The 24983-nt window shown below is 39.7% G+C and overlaps 1 protein-coding gene across 8 annotated transcripts in view; it reads right to left on the reverse strand.

Moving 5' to 3' along the window:
* ZNF385D (zinc finger protein 385D) overlaps positions 1-24983 on the reverse strand; it is an 867637-nt gene that overhangs the window by 246911 nt on the left and 595743 nt on the right. For 2 of the 8 annotated variants that reach the window (XM_073900838.1, XM_025870531.2), the window contains exons 2-3: positions 10359-10418; positions 4147-4245 (exon numbers count right to left, since the gene is read on the reverse strand). The exons of 4 other annotated variants lie outside the window; for them this stretch is intronic. In XM_073900838.1, the coding sequence (XP_073756939.1) occupies positions 4147-4243 (97 nt within the window). In that variant the 5' untranslated portion in view covers positions 4244-4245; positions 10359-10418. The remainder of the gene's footprint in view (positions 1-4146; positions 4246-10358; positions 10419-24983) is intronic. 2 more of the 8 variants (XM_073900825.1, XM_073900831.1) reach the window with 1 other exon arrangement.

The raw sequence follows: 24983 nt of genomic DNA on the forward strand, positions 1-24983 counted from the left end.
TTTATAGATCTGCATTTATACAGTATGATTAATTTTAAAAATTAGTTTTGAGTTTTCTTTTTTTGGAGGAGGAAGAGCCAGGATTAACTGTCATTAGGGATTAAAGAAAAAGCAGCTGGACAGGACAGAAGACCTGAGTGCACTCTGGATGTGACAAATTTTGTGACCTTGTGACATTCAGTAACTCACTTGGCCTTTCTGAGCTTCATTAATTGGTGTGTAAAATGGAGGAGAAAGATAAATAAAAATATCTGCTCTGCCTTCTGCAGAGAACTGTTGTGAAGCTTTAGAAAGTTATTTAAACTATATAATGCAAGAAAAACCACACTAGAATACTCAATGTGCATGTGTTAATTTCATAATAGAAAGGTACAGGGGAGACCTCCAAAAACAGTTCTAGTTCCTATCTGTTACAACTGCCTATAATGCTTTATGTTGAAAAGGATTTCCTTCAGACTAATATACATTTTTATATATCTATATCTTTATCTATATACCTGTATCTCTATATATCTTCCATAGTTTTATGTTAAAAAGGATTTCTTCAGATTATCTCTCTCTGTCTCTCTGTTATCTGTTTCTCTTTCTCTCTCTCTCTCTCTCTCTCTCTCTCTCTATATATATATATATATAAATATATAACTGCTCAAGAACTGCTCTGGACGTTTTCTCTTTGCCCCCTGTGTGTATGCTCTAGCTTTCTCCACCCTTTCCTGAGAGGCTGACCTGTACGGATTGCAGCAATGGCAGCAATGGGCTCCTTAGCCTTCCAGCTTCTGATGACTTTTGTCATTGGAGACAATGAACTATCTGAAAGCAGAATGAGTATAAGTTTGAGGTTTTACTCCCTGATGGGTCTCCGTTGGTTGTCCATGTCCCTCCACCAAACTTCCCAGGAGACAGCACTCTCCATGCTCCTCAAAGATGACTACCCTTCTCCTTGTCCAAGGTGCTGCACGATCTTTGTTGGTTTCCTTAAATCCTACCCAACTTTGTAAATAGTCCTTTTATTAATCCTTCACAATTACACAGTTTTAGTATGACATCTGTTTCCTGATAGGTCCCTGTCATTGGTAAGTATGTGTAACATAAACTATTTAAATGAGGAAGAAGTTATTGCAAGTTTATAAAAGTAGCTTATACTGTATATTCTCTCATTAAAACAATCTAGGACATACACACTATTATGTAAAGACACCACTGTAGAGAGCTGTTGTCCTCATGTTGGTGCATGAGGCTAAACATTAGACTGGTGAGTTAGCCAAATTTGTCATTTGTGGCTCCTCCTTTGGGCTTATACTGAGACCAGCCACTGATACAGCAGTTAGCCACTGCTCCTTCATGGCCACCTCCCACCACGTCCTTCCTGAAGCCATACACTCCAGTGCTGGGAAGGTATACCTTTCAGATTAGTGAGCATGCCAAACTCCTCTCCCACTCTCTGCCTTGCACACTGTGGCATTTGTCACCCGTGCCCATACCTGCTCTCTTTGGGGTTATACCTGCTCAGGTCCTTTAGCAACTACAAACACTGAAAAGCAATTGTGTGTCAAAACACAAACAGTTCCCAACCATAAAATGCAAAACACACACATTTGGAAATTAGAACAGACTTTCCCAGGGCTTCTGATCCCCCGTAAGTTTTCCAAGACCAAACTTTTCTTATTCTTGAGGTAACACTACATGACCATTTTAACTTTGTGGTTGGTTTGCCTACTCAGTCACCCATCAATGCTCCCCTCTGTACTCTTAAGATTCTACTCAGGTACAATTTCTTGCTAAAAGCCACCACTAAGTCCTAGACTCTGGATTAAGAGCCCTACTTCACGTGTATCTGGAACACAGTGTCTGTGCCACCATCAAAGTCCCGAGCACACTTTACTGTTATTGCTGGGTCCCCTGCCTTCCCCTCAAGTGCTTCTTTTTACTATCACTTTTCCTTACTTCATTTATTTTATTATCTTTATCAACATCTGATATTATTCATTTGCTTCTTAATTCATTATCCTTTTCTTTCACGGAAGTGTAAGTTCCATGAATTATGTTTTGTTCATCACAGTATCCCCAATACCAAGAATAGTACCTGACACATAATGGGCCCTCAATAAATATCTGTTACATTAATGAATAAACACACAGTATTGGACAGAGGAGATGCATAATAAATGCCTGTTTGAATGCCGAGTAGCTTCGCTCTGGTACCGCACTACAGTAACAGGCTATTTCACTATTTCTAATAACCAATCCGTACAGGTCAGCCTCGTTTGGCATGGAGGTAGCCATGGTGAACTGGAGAGGGTCTGAGCCATCTAGAAGGAGCAGCTTGGACTCAATGCCAGACATTTATTATCATTTGGGAATGTAGGCTTGGTGCTGCCAGATCTTTCCATATTGAAAGAAAAGCCAAAGTTCTTGATTTTTCTATGTTACAGTTTCTTCATTTTCAAAAGTGGCCATTAATTTAAAATAATATAATTATTTGACCCAAGTAAAATGTGTTCAAGTGTGATACATCCAGTAGCCTATCAGTTTGAGAACTCTACCCCACATATTTGCCCTACAAAATGCATCCATAAAAGAAAGCAAATTTTAACAAATATCAGCATCCTGGACTAGTGCATTGCTGTAAAAAATATCAAGTTATTTCTTAATATAGATTAAGAAGGAACAGCAAAAGCTTGTATATTTATATTCAAAAATGTTCTCTTGTAGAAGTCACAAAGGCTATGAGATAAAACCACTAATTAGTACTTAATTTGAAACTTAATTAAAGCAAATTCTACTGTGCTAAAAACTCAATGATCTCAAGGAGCCTATGACCTTCAATTTGTTCATAATGAGGTTCTTTCTAAGCGGGCATGGCTGGGCACAGAATATGAGAATAAGAAAAGTTCCTCAAAAGTCATCTTGCCAATCAATTTCTTCCTTTTATAGCTGAGAAAATTAAGGGTAGGAGAATAAGAGACCTGCCTGAGGTCATGTGATGGCAGAGATGGAAAAAGAACCCACTCTGTGCTCCACTGCATCTTTCTACCACCCTCCAAATCCACCTGCTCCAACATGACTCAGTTTAGACCCCTTTGTAGTGATGGACTTTGCTGCACCACTCGTGTTTGGGTTTGACTCTGGACTATTCTCTGCTTCCTGACCCAGCAGTACTCAATGGTCCAATTCCTGCTACTCTCACACCCAGCCCCGCTTGCCAAAGCCTCAGCCTGGGACACGTGCCCAGATGAGCTCAGTCACCAGGGAGAAAACATAACTTGACCAGTGATGGCAGAGGTGGGGGTGGAAAGTGGAAATTTACCATTCCTGTCCCCTGCGGAAACATCTGATGCACTCTTCGACTCCTCTGAGGGTCTAACTCACTTCCACATGATGATTGTCCTTCAGATAGTTACTCATGTATCATGGAACTAGGAATGACTCAAAAATCACTGTACTTTCCTCACAGGACCAAACCAGAAGAGTCTTCAGCAAGGCCATACAACCTTACACGACTACACATTGGCTTATCACAAAGCTCTTGTCCCGGTAATCTGTCCTTGTCATGCAATCAGCTTTTCTTCTCCTAACAATTTGAGACATCATTCACATACCATACAATTCATTCCTTTAAAAGCAAGCAACTTCTGATAGCTTACCTGAAACATCTTACACTGGGGTCAATGAAAGATCACATATCTCTACAAAAAGGTGTATCTTTCAGTAGAAACTACAGCAAGTCCAGGGATTAATTTTGCAGGAGCCACAGCGTATTTATGATGTGAAGATACAAAAGAGATTTTATAATTTTTTTTGTATCCCACAGTTGGCCCCTTGAGTAGAGGCAGAAATTAGGGCTCCAGGGACATGTTTTCAAATTCATGTCGATATTAGCTTTATAATCTTGTCATTAGAAGTGATCGTGGACCAGTAGGGTTTGTTTCACTTTCCAATCTTTTTAGATCTCAGAGAGTCAATTATAATTAAGACCAATACCCCAAAACCTATTGCTTTGCATGCCACCATGCACCATGAATGCTGCTGTTAAGGTGACAAAGGGCCACACTCCCCAATACTCTGCTTCTGAGGGCAGCTATTTAAATAGGAAGATAGATTCATCTATACTTATGATAGATAGATAGATAATATAGATTTTAGTACCAGAGACAAAATCAGGTGTGGAAAGCAGACAGTTTATTTTTCTTCCTCCTCCTTCAAGTGGCCACCTCCGCCTGAATTCCTCTGTACATGTAGGCATATCTACAGAGACAATTTGAAAAGCATGATGAAGTTTAAGTTCAGAGGCTTTCGGTAGCTTACCTTTAACAAAACCCAGATGTGACTCAAACTTGAGTAGGCCTTACTTGCTAAGAGTATTTGTTGCTATTATTTAAAGAAAAATCGAGCGAGTTGATGATCTGAATCACACTGCCGGGAGGGAGAGATGCTTAGTTAAATAGTTATTATTCTTTTTTAATAACTCCTATTTAGATTGGCTTCATTATGTGACTTACAAATCACATCATCTTTATTAGACACTTAAAATATTCAACATGAAATGAAATTCCAAATGCTTGATTTACTATAAATTGTGCACAGGTGTGGGACTGTTTACAGTCCTTTGGTACAGGAGGAAGTCAAGCTTTCCTTTATGTTTCACAGTGCAGTAAATACCGTTTAACTCTGAAATGTTAGGATAGTTACAAGGAAGCTTTATATACGAAGCATCTGTCAATGCAGATCAACTTTCTGACTCAGGGACCATCATGGTATCTCTAAAGAGACACTAAGAGTGCTTCTTTGTTAGAACCTTAAAAAGGAAAGATCTCTACATATAGAAAAGATTCAAACCCCCAAATGCTTTTGAGAGAAAAAAAAAAGACTGCAGATTAGGGAAGTATATGCTAATATGGGCAAAACCTGAAATGGGCTCCCCTGGGATGGCAGCGTTTGGAAAGGGCACAGCCAATCAGAGCACAGCTAAAACTGCTTCTGAAGGTGAGATCATTGGAGAATCTACTGGTCTCTTTAACTGTGTTTTAGTTGATTTTTCCAATTAGTAATATCTAGTCTCTAATCAGCCCCAGAGACTGGCAAAAAAAAAAAAAAAAAAAAAAACACACAAATTGTAGAAGATGACAAATCAGTTCTTTTGAGATTTCAGAAGATGAGAAGTAAATGAGTAGAATTATGTATGTGTGTGTCTGTGCTTAGTGACCTGAGACCATTTATTTTGCGGTGGCATGGGGGAGCTCTGGGCTGGGAGCAGGCAGCTGGGTTGTAGTGCTGCTTCTGGCACAGCAGGTACGTGGGACCTTGGAAAATAACAACTGCCCTGTGACTCAGTTTCCTCGTCTATCAAAGGGGCAGCTGGAAAACCTACCCGGAGGCCCTCTTAGCCTCCAAACTCTAGGATAAGGTGCGTTCTAATCTAAGGCAAAAGCTCCTGAGTATCAGCTTAAAACTGCTGGTGACTGTAAGTAAAAAACAACAAAAACAAAGTCACTTTGGGTTAATTTTGCTTACCCTTACTAGCATGGGCAGCAGCAGTAACTCCAGAACACGGGCTATGTTCTAGGGACCGAGCTGAGATCTGTGCAAGCTCCTTCAAGGCTTACAACAACCCTGTGAGGGAGCTGCTGGTTCCTCCAGGGTGAGGTCAAAGACAGATCCCACCAAAATGGCCCAGCTCGTAAGCGGCAGAAAGAGGTAAACTCATGGGACTCTGACTTAATGCCAGTGCTCTTAACCACTATCACCTCCTCATGTAATTTGGGACTCCTGAATATTCTAACCAATCTCATAGCTTCCCCCCATCTATGGACATTTAAGCTACCTTCATATTTTACCAGTCTTCTTTAAGAAATTGTTCATCCCGGGCGCCTGGGTGGCTCAGTTGGTTAAGCAACTGCCTTCGGCTCAGGTCATGATCCTGGAGTCCCCAGATCGAGTCCCACATCGGGCTCCCTGCTCAGCAGGGAGTCTGCTTCTCCCTCTGACCCTCTTCCCTCTCGTGCTCTCTATCTCTCACTCTCTCTCTGTCAAATAAATAAATAAAATCTTAAAAAAAAAAATTGTTCATCCCAAGTCCCAGAGTATGAAAATAAATCTGATATTGTTGTTTTACATTACTTACAAAGATGCTTTTAGTCCTTCCTTTTCATTTCATTTTTTATGTTTTTTCCTTGATTTTTTTGGTATTAAATGTTAAAAATAATTTTAATAGAGCATGGTTTGAGTCCCTTCAGTCCTAATATCATATTTCATTACCAACTATTAAAACACCATATATTTGGGGCGCCTGGGTGGCTTAGTAGGTTAAACATCTGCCTTTGGTTCAGATCATGATCTTGGGGTCCTGGGAGCATCAGCCTTCCTGCTCAGCTGGGAGCCTGCTTCTCCCTCTCCCTCTGCCTTCCACTCCCTCCTGCTTGTGCTCACTTTCTGTCTTTTCTCAAATAGATAAATCTTAAAAAAAAACACACAATATATTTAATTGTCTAAGAATTTCAACTAATTTGTGTGAATGGCTTTCACTGGTTCTTTCTTTTTACACTCAACCTGTTTAATTGAGCCAATGATTAAAACATCTGGAGTGTGCTAACACACACACACACACACACACACACACACACACACACACACACAGAGCAATACATTGATCATAATGTCCTTAGTTATAAAGCAAGTTTTTCTTGAAGGTAAGGCTTGTTTCCAAAGCTTCCATGGTAGAAGAATCCACAGTCAGAGACTTGAGACCACATGGGTAGATTGGCACTCAAATTGGGATGAATTCTTGCAGGCCTTTTGGGCCTTCCTTATGTATTTCTTAAACTAACATAAGCACACATCACAAATATAATGTCTGTCAGGGACACGTGACACATTTTACATTAGTCATAATGGATACCAAATGTTTTCCATTTCCTATCTCCTTCAGGATCTCACATACCTTTAGTAATGATGATGTACATCACTTCATTTCACTTTGGTGGAGCAAGCAGATACACGAAAGGTCAGGTGCATTGTTTTCTGTATCATCTCTTCCCTTCAAATATTCAATGTCTTTCTGATTTTAGAACTCAGAGTTATCTATATCTACTTGCCACTAATACTTCAGTTTCCAGAAAGGCCCATGAGGTTCTAGAAAGACCCTCCCTCAGCTCACTTACCATCCTCTTATCAGGAGCGGGGGCTTTCTCAGATGACCATACCCCTCCCTAGGCTTCTGTGAAAAAAACTTCACCTCTCTTTAGCCTCCTTCTCTATTTCTAAACCATCGTTTTCTTCTTTTCCTAATTCTTTTCCATACAAGTGACTCTTGCGTGATGTTGGAACTAAAAATCTCAAGGTTTTATCGACTATAAGAGACTACTATCACACATTAGACTTAACAAAAGGAAACTCGTGGATGGAAAGGACTACTGTAAATATTTTTCAATATTTGTTTTAAAAGTGAACATTTCCCCCAGTTTCTTAACAGTTAAGTCTACACTGACCCAGCTCTCTCATTCCTTGGTAGTTCTCACTTTTTTTGAATGTAGATAGTAGAGTTATTTGTGATCATCAAAAATTAGAAATAGGGAAGTTACCCTTCAACAGGGGGCTGGTTTGACAAACTGTAGCACACCCATACATGAAATATCATACGTAAAAGAATGAGTCAATCAATCATTCAGAACAAAGTACTGAATCATAAAACAACACAGTTGAATCTCAAAGGCTTTAAGCTGAGTGAAAGGAGCTTCTCAAAGGACTACTTACATACGTTTCATTTCATTCATTTACATGGTATTCTGGAAAAAAGCAAAACTACAGGGACAGAAATCCATAAATTCTTTTAGCAGCTGGGGCTGGAAGTAGGCATTTACTACTAGGAGGCATGGGGGAATTGGGGAAGAAAATGGAACAGTTCTGTATTTTGATTGTGGTGGTAGTTACATGACTGTATGCATTTCTCTGGCTTTTTCTGAGTTCTGCAAGGTGCTATGACTTCTTTTTATCTCCTGACTCTCTCTCTCTTTTTTATGATTTATTTATTTGAGAGAGAGAGAAGAAAAGAAAGAGCAAGTGTGAGTGGGGTTATGGACAGAGGGAGACGGAGAGAAATCCTCAAGCAGACTCCCCACTGAGTGCAGAACCCCACATGGGGCTCGATCCCACGACCCTGTGATCATGACCTGAGCTGAAATCAAGAGTCGGATGCTTAACTAACTGAGCCAGCCAGGCGTCCCTATCTCCTGAATCTTTATCATAATCCTCCATCATCTGAGGGCTGGATGGTTCCACTCCACAGTGCACACTGGCCGGCAGTGCCTAATCTGCACTGCATTTTTAAATTAGTATTTTACAGTCTTCACATTTTCCCAGCTTTTATCCTCAGTCATTTTTACCTTCACTCAGGCATGTTTGTGACAGGATTTGTTAAATTTCAGCTAGAGTAAAGAAGGGATCTGTACTAATTCTGCAGATTCTCAGTGCTGGAATTGACATTTAAGTTCTCTGCATCATGGATGCTTGAATATCTTCTCTATAATATTTCCTCCAAAGAGTTACTTAGCCTCTCCTTGGATACCAGTAGGGTGGAGGAACGCATCACTACATGAGCTAAGGCTGATTAATTCTTCCACAGCCCTGATGTTAAGAAATTCTTTGTAAAACTCAGCCACACCTCATGAACTAAAATACTCAAATTATTTTTGCTAATCTGAAACCTCTCTGAAATTCTCTTATTCCTTCCTCTACAATTGCCCTGTGACCTTTGCCCTTAGGCAACTGTTTTCTATCAATAAAATATATAATCCTCTTCCCCTAGAATGATTTCAGAATTTCTTATATTCTACTAATAAGCTTATAAATGTGGAAGAAATGGTTAGGATTTTTGGAAAATGCTCACTTAACTCATTTCAAACTCATTTCAAAAAAAATTTTTTTTAACAAGAGTAATGGTAGGACAATTCTGTTATAAGTAATCCAGTCTGACAGTCCCAGAGCCTGTACATCACTGACATGCAATCTGGAGCTATCATATGGAGAAGACGAACAGAAATAGTCCCCCAAAAAACACTCATTCATCCTGCCTTTTCAAATTTTAAAACACACCCAAGTAATTCGGATGTTTATATTTAGCTCTACTAACATACGCATTACGAAGGCTATTAAGAGGAAAATAAACAGCAACATCCAAAGGCCAATCCCCATCTCCTCTAAGAGCTGAGAGAGAAAATTCTGAGACTTGGAGGTGGCAAATAACATTAGGACTGGAATTCCATCTGGAAAACCCATTTCTACCATCTCCATCACTGCTCAGGACAATGAACACACAGAATTATAGACCAAATAACTCTTGAAAACACACAATCACATGAATGTCATTTTGCTAATTAAAACCCTTCCACAATTCCCTATACCCTGTTGTAATAATACCTAAATCTTTATTTGACGGAGCATTTGAGGCCTTTTTTAAAGGCCCCACCACCATTTCTAGACCCTTCTGCTACCACAGCCCTTACTGTCTATGGCAATGGACAAGTAATGACTCCCCAGACTTGCTATGTTCTTTCACATCTGTGCACCTCTGTTCACTATGGTCACTTTGCCTTGAAATATCCTTTCCTCTTGAAAACCATATGGATGTCCACAATCCCCCCCTCTCTTCCTTAGACATGTCTGTTTCTAAGGCATCACTGCAGGAATGTGATGCCCATGTTATGGAGCAGGATCTCTGCCCCTTAAGGCCAGGTGTCCTGCATTCCTTATGCTCCAGTAAGCACCTCACCTGCCTGCTCTAGCATAGCCCGTTGGCAAACTGATCCATGGGATATCACTCTCATCCTTATATTTCAACAACCTGTTAAATCTTCATATTTGCTTAGCTTAAACCATCATGGGGTAGTTATTTTAAATAATAGAAAAGCACAGATATAAGAAAAAGATTTCTCAATAATTTGTACATCCCTGTGAAATTCTATTAATTAAATTTCCCCCTATACACATTGGTATCCAATGTGGAAATTTCATGTGGAAAGAAGTAAGAATAGTTCATGTGGAGATTATTCAGGTTTGCAAATACATAAGCTCTTGAAAACATGGATTTTACTGTTGTCTAAATACATAAGACCTGTTGGCTACCTTTATCTACTCTGAACAAATATAGTTTTCTCTATTCAATCAAGAGTAATTTATTTCTTGAATCCATCATATCCTTTCAGCCTCTACTGGCAGTGAATTAATTCATTCTCTATTTATTTCTTGTAACAGTGCAATGGACTCCTAACTGGCTTTGATGCTTTCAGTCTCAACCCACTACATGCACGCACACAGACACACACACACACCCACCCACCCCCCCACACACACTATTTTCAACTTACCAGTGGTACCAGATTTTTTAAAATATGAGAATCACGAGCACCGAGTGCTGAATTGGGATCCTGTAAAATATGAGAATCACTTTTCAATCTAAAAATAATTTTCTTTCACTTCCCTACCATGCAACTACATCAATCTTGGGGCCTCCAGTGGAGACAGTCAACAGAGTACCCATGTCCTTAAATGAAGACTACTCCCCTAATTTCACTGTCAGAAGCCAGGGACAAATATACACACACGTACTACTAATAATCCCTTCCTAAAGACCCGAAAGACTCCACCAGCAGGGTACAAGGGAAGTCCCATTCTAGAAAAGATGACTCATCCTCTAGACCTCCACTTGGTGGAGACAAGTGGCAGCCCCCAAACCATGTGGACCTGCAAACCTCTTCTGTGACATTTCTTTCCATAGTCTGGGCACTTTCCCCGTAATCCTCTCATGTGGTGGCTATTTTCTCCTCCACTTTCCTTGTTCCTTGGGCATGGAGGTGGGGGATATGTTCTTGCCTCTCATCGCCATTTCCAGGCATGTTCCCTCCCACCCCCAGCTTCAAATTTTACACATTCGAAGTGCCACTGTCATTCACTATAATGATAATGTCAGTCACTGTTGCTAGCCCAACCCATCCCAGGGTGCTCTTCTGCTTTTCTTGATGGTTTCAGCACTTGTTTCTCTACCACCATGCTGTACACTATTTTTGGCATACCTGGTAGTGATTCCAATATACACATAGCCAATACTTCCAGGTCACTGGAGTTTCTGCTATTTGGCCTCCTCTCTTCCAACAATCTTATCTTCCACACCACTTCAGCCACTCTCTTCCACAGTGATAGCCTAGAACTTGTCATTCACAATAACTGCAATTTTACCACAAACTCAGTCTTAAACATCCTGCCCTCCAAATGCCACCTTCTTTATTTACAAGTCACTCCTATTATACCAACTCAAACAATCCTTTTTCCCATGGGTACCCCTAATCTAATGATCTTACCATCTTTTCAGTCCTTCAACTTGTTCATGCTTTTCTGTCTTTACTCAGCTTAAATCTTTGGTTAATCATTATAATACTCTTGCATGCATCCTCAACTCCCTAGCTCTTTCTTGCTTCTTCATCCCCTTAATGAAATGAAACCAAGCTTAAATTTAATCTTTGCCTACTCCTGCCTGCACTCAGGCCATTGAGTTGGGCAGGAGAAGAAATTAAACATTCCATAATGACTACTCTCAATTTAAATTCATGATAGTTAACATCAAGTGGGCCCTTCATGCTGCCCAGTAAACAAATACCATCCCCGAGTCTGTTCACTCACTCTCCTTCTTTCCTAGACAACTGTTTTGATTTTTTCTCCTTTCTCCTATAATTTCCAATACATCCCAACTCACCTCTGTGCCAATGGCCTTGCTTCACATCTCACTGAGAAAATGGAAGCAACAAAAGATGAATACCATAAAAACAAATATCACAGAATCTCATCTGTGCCTATATCCTCACTACTCCCGCTGTCTAGGAATGAGCTGCATTTCAAGCTCAGGCCAGTTCCTCCTCTTGATCTCTGCCCTGAAGTCTGAACACAAACATCACTTCTTCACTCTTCCCTCTCTCTGTTTCATCATCAAATTTCCCTCCCAACTGTACCAGTCCTATTCATCTTTAAACATATTATTTCTCCCATCTTCAAAAACAAACAGGAAAAAAAAGCAAAAAAATAAGATTCCTGATCCCACATCCTTTTCCAGCTAACACTTAACTTCTGTCTTTCCTTTACAGCAAAGCTCCTTGACAGGGTTGTCTATAATTGCTGTCTCCAAAGTCCCTGTTGCTATTCTCTCTTAATCCCACTCCAACCAAGCCTTTGCTCACACTATGCCATGGAAACTTCTCTCACTGAGATCACTAAAGACAATTTTCAGTCCTTGTATTACTTAACCAATTGTACACTTCTCTTTGGATTACAGGATATTGGCTTTCCTCCTACCACTCTGGCTGCTCCTTCTTATCCTCCGTTGTTGGTTCAACCTCATGCCCCATGGCCACTAAATATTGAAACATCTCAGAGTCTGGTCCTTATAACTTACTGGATTTCTAACTTATTTGCACTAATTTCTTTGGCAATCTTTTCCAGTCCATGTTTTAAATATCATCTATATACTAATGACTCCTGTGTTTACATGTCTAGCCCAGCAGTTTCCCCTAGACTTCAGACTCACTACATTCAACTGCCTACTCAGTATTTTCCACATGGATATATGACAGGTATTTCAAGTCTTTCATGCCCAAAACCAAATTCCTGCTTTTCACCCTTCAAAGCTGCTCCTCTCAGCATTGTCTCCATCTCATGAAATAGAAGTTCTATCTTTCCAGTTACTCAAGCCCCAAAACTCTGAATCATCGATAATGTTCTATACTCAACCCCTCAGCAAATCCTGTCAACTCTACCTTTAAAGTAGACATTTCCTGGGGGTGCCTGGGTGGTGCCATTGGTTAGGCATCTGACTCTTGGTTTTGGCTCAGGTCATGATCTCAGGGTCGTGAGACTGAGGCCTGCTTTGGGCTCCATGCTCAGTGCAGAGTCTGCTTAAGACTCTCTCTCTCCTCCCTCTGCCCCTCCCTTCCACACTCTCTCTCTCTCTAAAATAAATAAATCTTTAAAAATAATAAAATAAAATAAAATAAGACATTCCCCCCCCCAAAAAATAGACATTTCCACCACCTCTGCTGTTACTACCCTCCTCCATTGCATATCATGCCTCAACTGAAATACTCTAATAGTTTCCTAATGGGTTTCCTTGCTTTCACCCTCAACCATGACCAAGCCTATTCCCCACACAGTGGCCAGAATGATACTATTTATACATATGTTGGATTATTTTTGTTCTCTTCTCAGAAACAGTCACCATCTTCCCATCTTACTCAGAATAAAATCAAAGGTCTTATACTATCCCAAGGTCCCTATATAATCACTCTATTACCTCTCTTTATGATTCCTACCACTACCACCCTCCACCACTCAAAGTTCACCTCCTGCAACTCTGCACCACTCTCAGGCCACACTGGCCTCCAGGTTATTCCTCTAATCATGTCACCGACTGTTCTCTCTCAGGACTTCAACATTTGCTGTCCCCTGTGTCTGGGATGGTTTTTGCCCATATATCTGTCTGGCTTGATTTCTTAGCTTCCTAAATATATTGCTCAAATTTCACCTTTTCATTGAAAATGTCCCTGGTCCCCCAATATTTGTCTTCATCCTTCATTCCTTTATTTTAGTACTTAAAATATATCCCTATATAGCATGGAAAATATTTCACTCATTTGTCTTGTTGTATCTCTATCTCCCCACTAGAGTGCCAGTTACATTAGGGTTGGGAATTTCATTTCTTTTTGTTCATTGCTCTGCCTTCAGTGCCTAGAAAAGTTTCTGGCAAAGCCCTACTAAATATTAAGGGAATAACTGCTGTACTTCCAGCTATCAGTTGACCAAGAAAATACATGGTAAAAATTTTTATAAACACAATTATGTCCTCAAATTGCCTTTTTTGATCATAAAATCATTTAGTACATTCAGGAAAAGATAGAAAGGCTATGCACTAGAGAATGTTCTGAGCCCCTCTGGAATTTTCAAACTTACAGATAATATTTGGAGCCATGTGAGATTTTCAAATCCCTTGTAATAACTTCTTGGATCTCTCTGCAGTCGTGATCCAGAGATTGAAACCAACACTGTACTATTTCTGCCAAGGTAATCTTTCCACAATATAAGGCCCCATCATTTTACTCCTCTGGTTAAAGTCCTTTAGGATTGCCTATGCCTATAGCAGCGCTTCACAAATTTTCACCTGCAACTGAATCATCCAGAGAACTCCTTAAGACACAGACTATTGGGTCCCACCCTAGAGTTTCAAATCCAGTCAGTCTGAGGTGGGGACGGAGAATGTGCACATCAAGTTCACGGGAGATTCCACTGCTACTTGTGCTGGGACCACACTTTGCGAACCACTGGGCTAAAAAATGAACACGTTTGCTTCCCTCCCAGTTCCCCCTCCAGATGAACCTACATGATATACTTCAGAAATAGTCAGTCTGGGGCCCTCTAGGCAAACTGCTGGGAGCGTTCCTGGATTGCTCATCCAAGTTTTCTCCTGACCAATCCTTCCAAGGCTCCAACTCAGTTAACTGCACTCTGCAATTTGATCCCCTGGGGCTGATAGGAAGACCAGTTCTGATTTGGTCTCCTGAGAAAGCCTTCCAGGGACATTCCTGACAGCCAAGTCAGAAGACTGAGTCCTGGGAACCACTGGTGTCTACATCAGTCAGCCAGCTGTAGCCAGCCGCCAACGAGGTAGGATAACAACGAGAGCCAATGTTTATCTACACACTCACTAAGTGCCTGGATATTTGCTAAGAACTTTCCATGTATCGCTTTATTAAATCCTCTCAAAAACCCTACAAGGCAGGTACCATCATTATCTCGATTTTGTAGATGAGAAAACTGAACCTCATCAAGATTAAGTGTTGTGGTAATAATTAAATAGCTTGTTAGTAGCAAAGCCTGGACTTGAGCCCAGATATTCTAATTCCAGAAGCCAAAGTTGTAACCAGGTGCTACGCTACCTTGTCCTAATGATGAAATCAAGAAAGAGAAAAACTAACACAACTAAACTACTTCCCAACATGATTTGGGAATGTTCAGTCAGGACTAAAAAACAATTGGATCAATTTTAAAATCAAGTAGCATTGTGGAAGTTAGTTGACTCCAAATCAATTTTTGCTTTTTTCTTACCTTTAAACTATATTATCAGCAGAGAGTTAAAAAAATTTAAATATTTAAAATTTTAACTTAAAACTGAATGAAGGAAAATTATTTTAAAAGGCTTCAAATTGGTCTAATACAGTTGCTTAAGATATGCCAATTTTCCTTGTAGTAGTTATTACCTCATATTTGAAGTCATGGTTTTTATTATATTTCCATTTGAAATACTGATAAAGCCCATTTCCACCTCAAAGTGCGGTCTGTAACCAGCCGTATGGACCAAACCTGGGGACTTGTTAGAAATGTAGACTCTCAGACTGCACCCTAGGCCTGCTGAGTCAGACTCCATATTTTAACAAGATCTCAGGTGACTCTTACGCAGAGGTCACATTATGCAATTGTTGCTAAATTTTAAATCCAGGCATACTGGTAAAGAAATGTCAGGTAGTAAAAGTGCTCTGGCCCAGACATCAGGAGAACTTTCTCTCATAACTAGCTGTATGACCCGGATTGGTATCACTTCTCTTGGCCTGCATTCTTCATTTAAAAGAAAGAAGGATGGACCTAGATCTGCAGTGGTTGGCTGCACACTGGGATCATCTGGGATCTTGAAAAAAAATATTGATGCCCAGTTATCACCGATAGAGAATCTAATTTAAACTGGTCAGGGGTGTGGCCTGGGCATTGGGATTTTTAAAAACATCCCCCTGTGATTCAAACGTGTAGCCACGATTGAGAACCACTAGCTTAGAACAGTGATTCTTAGTGTGTTCCCTGGACCTGGAGCATTGGCATCACCTGGAGACTCAGAAACTCAAATTCAGGTCCTACCTCACCTACCGAATTGGAAGCTCTGGAGGTGGGGCCCAGAAACCTGTGTTTAACAAACCCTCTGGGTGACCCTGCTATGAGCTTTGAGTCTCACTTTGAGAGCACTGACCTGAGAAATCACCACTTTTATTCTGTACAGCTATAATTTTAGCACATATTTCTGATTAGATATGTTAACAATATGTTTACCTCATGAGTCCCATGATATTTAACTTGAAGACTTTCTATTTTGGGGTAAGGAGGAAAGAGGAAATTCTCAGGAAGAGTTCCAAATGGTGACAAAAAAAAAAAAAATCCTTGACAACAACCATGCAATTTTTGGTACCTTTTTCCTCTAAGATGAACTTCACAATTGAGAAGGCATATTTAGCATATGCCCATCTGATGAATGACATGCTTTGCTTAGAATTCCTTTTTTTTTTTTTTAAATATACCTCTTATTGCATGAGAAAGTTGTAATAGAATTTTTTTTCTGATGAGTAGAATTTAAATATAAATATAACCTGGGGTCTATATTCTTGGAAAGGGGCACACACACCTCTTATCCATTGCTAAATGGTTGTTTAGAAGTCCCCTACGAGACCCCAGCTGGTGTTGGCGCTCATTCTGCCTGTTCCAAGACCTAGAACCAGTTAAAAATTTAAGATTTTCACCTTTAGGCAGAGAGTTGAAGCAGACTGGGTAAGATCTGAACATGTTTGGACATTTCATCCTGTAGGAAGAAAGAGCAACTAAAATCCCTTGGACAGGTTCTGTCTCCCATTGGTCTGAAACATCCTTCCCATGGTTATAAAAAGAAATAATCCAGAGAGGAGAGTACCAAAAGTTGACATATCCTAAAAAAGACTTCACAAAAACAGGAAAATGCCCATCTTTAAATATAAAGAAATAATTTTCTTGTGCCTTGAGTTTCTTTGAGGTTTTACAATGAAAATGAGGACAAGAAAATCCTATTTTGGAGAGTACCTAATTTATTTTAAAATACTTTTGATCCTTAAATCCCTTAGCAATGATAGTAATATTAATTCAGACTATTTTAAGTTATGCAAGTGAAATGTTACACTTTATGGAAAAGATGAGTTTATAAATACACAAAGCCTCTTGACTGGATTTTAAAAAGATCAGCATGGAATCTGGAGTCCAGCCTGGCATTTTATGTCTGAGCTGTAAGAAGTGTCCCATCTTCCAGAGATATCTGCAAACAAATAGCAGTGCAGAGGGGTGGCACCTGGTCCCCAAAGGGGACTAGTAATCTAAGTCAGTGGCCGCCCCCAGCAAACTCCCTGTTTCTAACAGACAAGCTATGCAATCGCAGTTCACTCCCCTGTGGCTGTGCAAATCGGCAAGCAACTCTGGATGAAAACTTCTCCTTAGATACCACCGTCTGCGCACAATAGATACTTTGTATGATATGCATACAGAGCCCTCTCCCTCTCTCTCCCCTTTATCCTTGAAAAACAAGGCTTTCAACCATGGGGTGCTTAGACCCTATCTATCTGCTTTGCCTTTCCTTTCAAGGTTCTCTGTGGCAGAAGATGCAATGGCACCCATGAAGTCGGCCCAGGGTTACCTGACAGACCAGAGCCTGAATTCTCAGGCTCCTGGGCCCCTCCTCCTTGAGTGGTTTAGAATTCTGTCTTGCTCCCAGCTAAGTCAGGGGAGGCCTGGAGGCCACTGTGGCCTCTGAGAGGCAGCTTTGATTTCCCTCATCCCACCCCTCCTGAGGCCCATTAGGATTCCGTGCCTCACGCTTCAAAGTCCCTCCATCTCCTGTCCCCCGATATGGCCTAGATTCTCTCGCCAACCTCCATCCATACTGAGGAGACCAGACCCTTTTCACCAGCTTTCAAACCAACTTTGAAGCTTGCTGGCACTGAACAAAGGTCCTAAAACCTTCAAGTAACCCAAATGGCCTCCAAAGCTATAGGGTATTTGGCCCCATTCACCAGACTTTCTTGTCTTCCCTTCCACCACTCAACAGACTCTTGTGAGCTTGCTGCACCTTTTGGACAGTGGGTCTCTGACCCGCTGCCCCCCCCCCGCCCCCAGCTAGTTTCCCAGGCCCCTGCAGTCCCGGCTCACCCTGCTGCCTACTCAGCTGTGTGTTCCCTTCTGTTCTTGACACTTGACATCAAGCCTGCTCAGGTTAGGACCTAGGTGGTTTCCCCAATATCATATAAGATGAAAGGAAGAAAAGATCAGACACCCACCCAGCCAGTAGGGTGGCATTTTCTTTCCCAAGCTCTGTTTACAGGAGAAAAAAAAAAACAAAAACAAACAAACAAAAAAGTTTTTTGCATAGTGACATCACCACGAGACATATAGCCACTTAAAATAAAAAATAGTTAAAAAAAAAAACAGTTAAAAACTGTTTTACTTCGCTTTTTAGAACAAAAGTTTAGACTATCTGAATGTATAATAATAATAAAACAAGTCATAAAAACCCTACAGCTTTCTGAGGACCTGCTATAGGTCAGTTGCTTTATTGGGGTCTTTGTTTTGTCTGCTGGTTCACGGTGTCTAGAACAGTGCCGGGGACCTGGCTGAACTGTGTGTGGGGGAGGATTCTACTAATAAAATGGCCGAATGTCTTTGCAGCCTACGTTCTTAACTACTGCTCCACACTACCTCTGTTCTGAGCGCGGAAATAGAAATTCTATTTCATTCCATGCCAAGTCATTTTCCCTGCTAATGATTCAGGAGGGGTAAGCAAGAGGCCTTCTACCATTCTAGTCTCACTGATGACAAAAATCAAAATTATAAGCGTTCGAGTATGCCTTATGCCTTAAGGTATAAAAATTTATAAACAATAAGAATTTAAAAAGCAAGAAAACCCTAAAAGCTAATTGCTCATTAAGGCATATTTGTTTAAATATTGGTTTGTTAGTTGTTGGCTAAAAGACCTTCATTCAAGCTATTTTAAAATTAAGAAGAGGCAACACTTATAAGCCACAGTGAAAATGGATTATCTTCCCACTTCACTTTATTTGAAGATAAAACTGTCAGTTCCACACGCGGTGGAAGACAGTGTGACTCAAGGACTTTGGCAATCTTGTCAAGTCTGAGGAACTCCAGTGGGAAGGAAACTTCTCTCTCCCCACAAAGTACTTTAAAAATAAGATCTTGGGCTCCCCCAATGCCTTACCAAGCTGGGTTTCTGTAATCTCTCAGATTGCAGTCCTGAAATGTCTGGGTGGGAAATCCTGGCACAAAATGAAAACAAGGGAGGTTTAAAAGGACAGCAACAGCCCAGAAAGCCAGGACAATACAGAGGAAATGCCTTAGTAACCCACGAGATGACACCACTCACGAAACCTGGGAGGAACCGCACACCCATCAGTGACTAGGCTGAGGAACAAGAAATGGAGACTAAGATCTCCTTGTAGCTAGAAGGGGATTGACTGTATATCCAGTTTGGGCAAATAACCAGAGGAATTTTCATTCAGCTCCCTCCTGAGCTACTGAGATGCGGGCGTAGCCTGCCTTGGGATGCTCTTCAGAATGCTTGAGCCGCTTCTTCCATTTCTCTGTTCTCCTTCCATTCAGTAATCATTCACTGGCTGCATTACTCCATGCTAGATGACAAATTGCCACTCTGTATACTAACAAGATTGTACTATGCACACTACACACATCATCTAATTTAAGAGTGACCCTATGAAGAAACTAAGATGGGACCCCAGGGGTTCTGGCCAGCGTCACTCAGCTAATAGGCTCAAGAGGTGGGGCTTAAAACCAGGCAAGCTGACCACCGAACATGGGACCTAAATCACTTCTCAGCACTGTGCAAGAGGGACTCTACCTGCAAAGGCCTGCAACCTGGAACCAGGGACCATTCCTGACTACAAACATCTATCTTGCTATCTGAGAGACACTTCCCCAAAGGGGATAAGATGAAGCACCTACAGTGCTCTCTAAGTCTGGCTGAGCATTGGAACCACCGGGGAAGCTTTTACGTATATTTATACTAGTACATTTCTTATCCTTAACTAATAAATTTATTAACCTTGTTAATGCAGAGAAATATAGCAAGAGAACAGCAACAAGAAAAGTGGCTCATATTCCACTGACAGATTACCCTTGATGAGAGGCAAAAAAAAGCAAACCAGTTATTCCACATAGTTACATACATTCCATAGTTACTGAGCACCTCTGATTGGCAGGTCTTGTCCTCATGCTAAGGTGTAAAGAAGTAAATAAAACAGACATGAATCCCTGGCCCAGTGGAGCATTCTATTCAGAGTGACTTAAAAAGCATAAATCCTGTCCAAATCTAACAACTACTAATGATTTCTTATGTTTCTCTTTGAAAATACACATGGAGTTATCGGTATAGCTATTCAAGAACCTTCCTAAATTTTTACTCCCGAAGGGATTTCTTTTGGAATTTCTCTTTACCCTTCTGAGCCTTCTTTTACCGATGTTAAATTCTACATTTTTTTCCATATCACAACATAAATGTACTCATTTTTTTCATGGCTGTACATTTCAACATTTTGAATGTACCATAATTTTATTTAATGTCTCCCCTACTGATGTTCATTTGTGTTATTTCTAATTTGTGCTTTAAAAACCAACATTGCATTTAACATCCTTACTCATATGTTTGAGTGACCTTTTGGGAATATAAAGCAGATTTCTAGTAAAAAACTTGCTAGGGCAGAGAGTATGTGCTATAAAAATATGCATATATAAATATTATAACATCACCTTGTGCAGAGTTTGGAAAAATTTACTCCCTTACACACATGACTGTGTATAAGATTGGTTTCTCACAAACCCAATTCTTAAAAATTTGTCCAACTTTTAAATATTTATTAATCTCCTAAGTGAAGAACTATACGTATATCCCTTATTTTCATGTATATTTTGTTAATGAGTGAAATTGAATATAGTTTTATATTTTCACAGGCAATATATATTTCTTGTAATGTTTGTTCATATTCAGTCTTCTTCTGGGTTGTCTTTCTTACTGATTCTTATACAAGCTCTTTGTTAATTAAAAAAATAGTCATTTACCTAACATTTGTATTTAAATTAATTTTGTCATTTATTAACTTAGTTTCTGAATAATTTTTCCCAAACACAAGTTATTAATTTTGTGTAATTAGATTTCTATCATTTCTCCAGCTTATAGTTTTGGGCTTGGATCCTGATTTCAAAAACCTTTTCCACTGCAAGAGCATAAATTTATTCACTTGGGCTTCCTTCTATAAATTTATGGCATCAGTTTTTATGCTTGAACCGTTGTTCAATCTATAATTTATTTTGGTGTAAGAAGTGGAATAGGAACCCACTTTATTTGTTTGTTTAAATGTTCATCCAGTTGTACCCAAACCATTTATTTAATAGTTACTGTTTTCAACAATGAATTTAAATGTCATTTTTATCATAGCCTAAATCCCCATATACATAAGTATCGAGGTTTACTTCTAGATTTTCTAATCTGTTTTTTATTACCTATTATTGAGGACCAAATAATTTAATTATTGTGATTTTATGATATAATTTAGGGTAAGTCTCCTCTGTCAGACCACTCTTTCTTCATAATTTCCTGGAGTGTTGTTTCCTTATGTTTCTTCTTGCAGATAAATTGTGATATAATTTTTTTCTAGTTCACATTTAAATCATGTATTTTAAGTGCAATTGCATTGCTTTTATAGGTTTATTTCTGGAGAGCTGACAAGCTTGTGATATTAAATTTGGAGGTAGTTTTTGACAATTCTGATTCTTGGGCTCTATCCCTGGAGATTCTGATTCAGTAAATCTCGAGAGGGGAATAGGAAACAGAATTTTCAAGCACTCCAGGCTATTGTTCAGATAGGTTCTGGCAATACCAGACATGGAAATTCAGAGACTGTGTTTACTCCTTTTGTAAAGAATTAGATGGTCTTCCTAAAGGAGGTGCACTTGCATGGAACTTCTTGAAGAATTAATAAGATTATGTTTTTACATCAAATGTTTAAAGAATAGAAAAGGGTAAGAGTGAAAAAGATAATGAATGTATAGAATTTTAGAGATACAGAGGCAAAAACAAACTATGTATCAGGTAGGAAAGACAATGTGAGGCAGAGTCTCAAAAGGGTTAAGAAGCAGGGTTTAGGATGAGATTTTACCTTGAAACTGCAAGGTAAATTGGGACCCAAACCTGGACTGTACTGACCGCCTGGATAAGCAGTTTGGAAGCTCTGTATCAGGGAATAAGAATCACTGGAGGCATTGAAGTGTGTGTGTGTGTGTGTGTGTGTGTGTGTGTGTGTGTGTGTGTGTGTTGGGGGATATCATGTCTGTAGCTATGCCTTGGGATAGCAAAATTTTGGCTGAGTTGGAAGCACAAAAGAATCAAGTCAGGAAAGCCATTAGGGATGATTATGACAGTTCACACAAAAGATAAATGATGTGGTCTGCAGACAGTGAGGGATAGAATGAGGGACACTTGCTCAGGTGTCTGGGATTTGTGTGAGCTACAGTGATTTATTGCTCCATAATGAGTACTACCCTCTTATCTCCAAAGCTACTGTAGGATCCAGGAATTTTAGGGCTGGGAGGGATCTCTGAATTGATTTAGACCCTAAGAAGTGCAGGGATCCACACACGCTCGAACTTAATACACACAATGGCGGACTGGAGCCTTGATTCCAGGAGGCAGAGAGAAGGAGTAAAAAGCATGCGAGCCTGGATCAACTCTGGACTCCCACACCATCTCTGTAACATTGGGGAAGGAACTAAATGTCAGTTTCCTCACCGAGAAGATGAGAATAGTAACATCCATCTCCTAGATTTGTTGTGAAGGAAAAAAAAATGTGACAATGAGCATTCCCCTCCCCTCTGTCTTCCAACAGAAGAGAGAAAAGATGATTGGTCCCCCTCCCTCCTCAGGTCCCCTACTGCAGGGTAAAACTCTTAGTATTGTCTATATCTTAGCAGGGATTGCTACTTTTCAATAGCACGGACCAGGAAAATGAGAACCTCTACTTTAGATAAATGTCCTCTTCTAGCATGATTCCACAGAAGTGGCCAAAGAGTAGTGCGTTAAACAGAAAATATCAAAGGGTTGTGTCAACATTTTGACACACCAGATGTCCAGTTAGATTGTTTTGGGTTTGAATCCTGTGCCTGCCATTTTCAATCTATTTTTGGGACAAGAAACTGAACCTTTAAGCACACCTTTCCTCTTTTGTAAACCAGAGAGAATGACATCTAGCTCATTTAAACAATATCAACTAAAACAAACAAACAAAATTATTATTTTAGAGAGTGTGTCGAAGTTTTAAAGTTTGTAAAGAACTCAAGAACTCAATAAATAAATAAACTCATTGTTGTTTGGAGTCTTTGTGGTTTTTGGTTTGTTTTTTGTTTTGGGGAGTTTTTATGTTTTTTTTTTAAGATTTTTAAAATTTATTGGGGGGAGGGGCAGAGGGAGAGAGAAAAGCAGACTCCCCTCTGAGCAGGGAGCTTGACTGACACAGGGCTCAATGCCCTGACCCCGGGATCACGACCTGAGCCGAAGGCAGATGCTTACCACCCAGGTACGCCGTGTTTTTAATAAGTGTGGCATTTTTACCATAGAAACATGTTATAGACATTCCAGATATTTCTAAGCTTAATATGTTCAAACAGAGATGCTGCAAAAGTCAAAGAAGAACACGGAGTTAGGAATAGAAGAAAAAAAACCTGAAATACAAAATTATGCAAATGTGTCTTTACCTTTTAACGCTCACTGACTCCAAAGAAAACGAAACTTCCAAACATATTTGGCTTAAGATCTAACTGATGCAGAGATCTCTCAAGGACCAACCTTCTAGCTTTCAGGCGGAGGGTACAATTTTCTTTACAGTGTGCAAACCCCCTGTTGTATACATAACCATTCTTAAAGCATAGGGCATCTTTCCTTTTAGGGCACCATTCCTTTTTTGGAAATTGAAACTAGTATCCATATGGAATTAGCACAATGGAAGTGAAATGGAGAAATAGATTGGGGAGGGAGGAGCACAGACAAAAAAAGCAGAAAGCCATGTCATTTTGTTTCAGTCTGAGAACTCACATTTGAGAAGTCTGCAAGGCAATGTTCACATAAACAGTTTACCACTTTGAAAGTTTTTCTACTCTTTAATGATAGGAATATGTGTAGAAATCAATCAGGAAAAAATTTCCATGGGGCACTTTGGCAATACCCATGAGAATTGAATAAGCCTTGCCCCATAAATTCCACTTTTAAGAATTTACCCTATAGATACGTGTTCTTGCACACAAAGAATTATGTATGCACAATGATATTCATTGCTTTTGTCAGTAAAAGAATGGAAAGAAGTTATTTCTCTTATAAAAGGGCCAGTAAAATAAAAAAAAAAGGGCCAGTAAAATAAATCACAGTATGTTCCCGCATTAGAATACTATGTAGCTATAAAATAAAGAGAACGAGAAACATCAACTGTGCTAAATAAAGCAATATGCAAAACAGGGTTCACGGTATGTTTCCATTCCATGTAAAAACAAGAGGGTGGGTATATACATATACCCTTCCATTGAATTTATTTTTTTCCAGCTTTATTGAGATGTAATTGACATATAACATTATATAAGTTTAGGGTATGCAACATAATAATCTAATATATGTATGTATTGAGAAATGGACAAAATAAGTTTAGTTAACATCACCTCACAGGGTTTCAATATTCTTTTCTTTTGATGAGAACTTCCAAGATCTACACTCTTAGCAACTCTCAAATATACAATACAGTATTAACTGTGGTCACCATGCTGCACCTTACATCACCAGGACTTATTTATCTTGTAGCTAGAAGTTTGCATCTCTTGACCACCTTCAACTATTCCACCTACCCTCCTTTTCCTGACTTCCATACAATGTAGTCTCTCAAAAACAAGAAAGTGCACAAGAGTGAAAGAAGATTTCATTTTCACTATTTACCCTTTTATAATATTTGATTTTAAAAATTGTACGTGTATTACTTTTTCCAAAAAAAAAAAAAATAGCAAATCTTCTCTTAAGGGTATAGAGAGAGTTCATTGTCCCTTTCACTTCCCTG

This window comes from Callorhinus ursinus, unplaced genomic scaffold, assembly GCF_003265705.2.
Source record: "Callorhinus ursinus isolate GAN/ISIS: 27379988/994484 unplaced genomic scaffold, GSC_fseal_2.0 scaffold1, whole genome shotgun sequence".
In the NCBI taxonomy this organism is placed as follows: domain Eukaryota; kingdom Metazoa; phylum Chordata; class Mammalia; order Carnivora; family Otariidae; genus Callorhinus; species Callorhinus ursinus.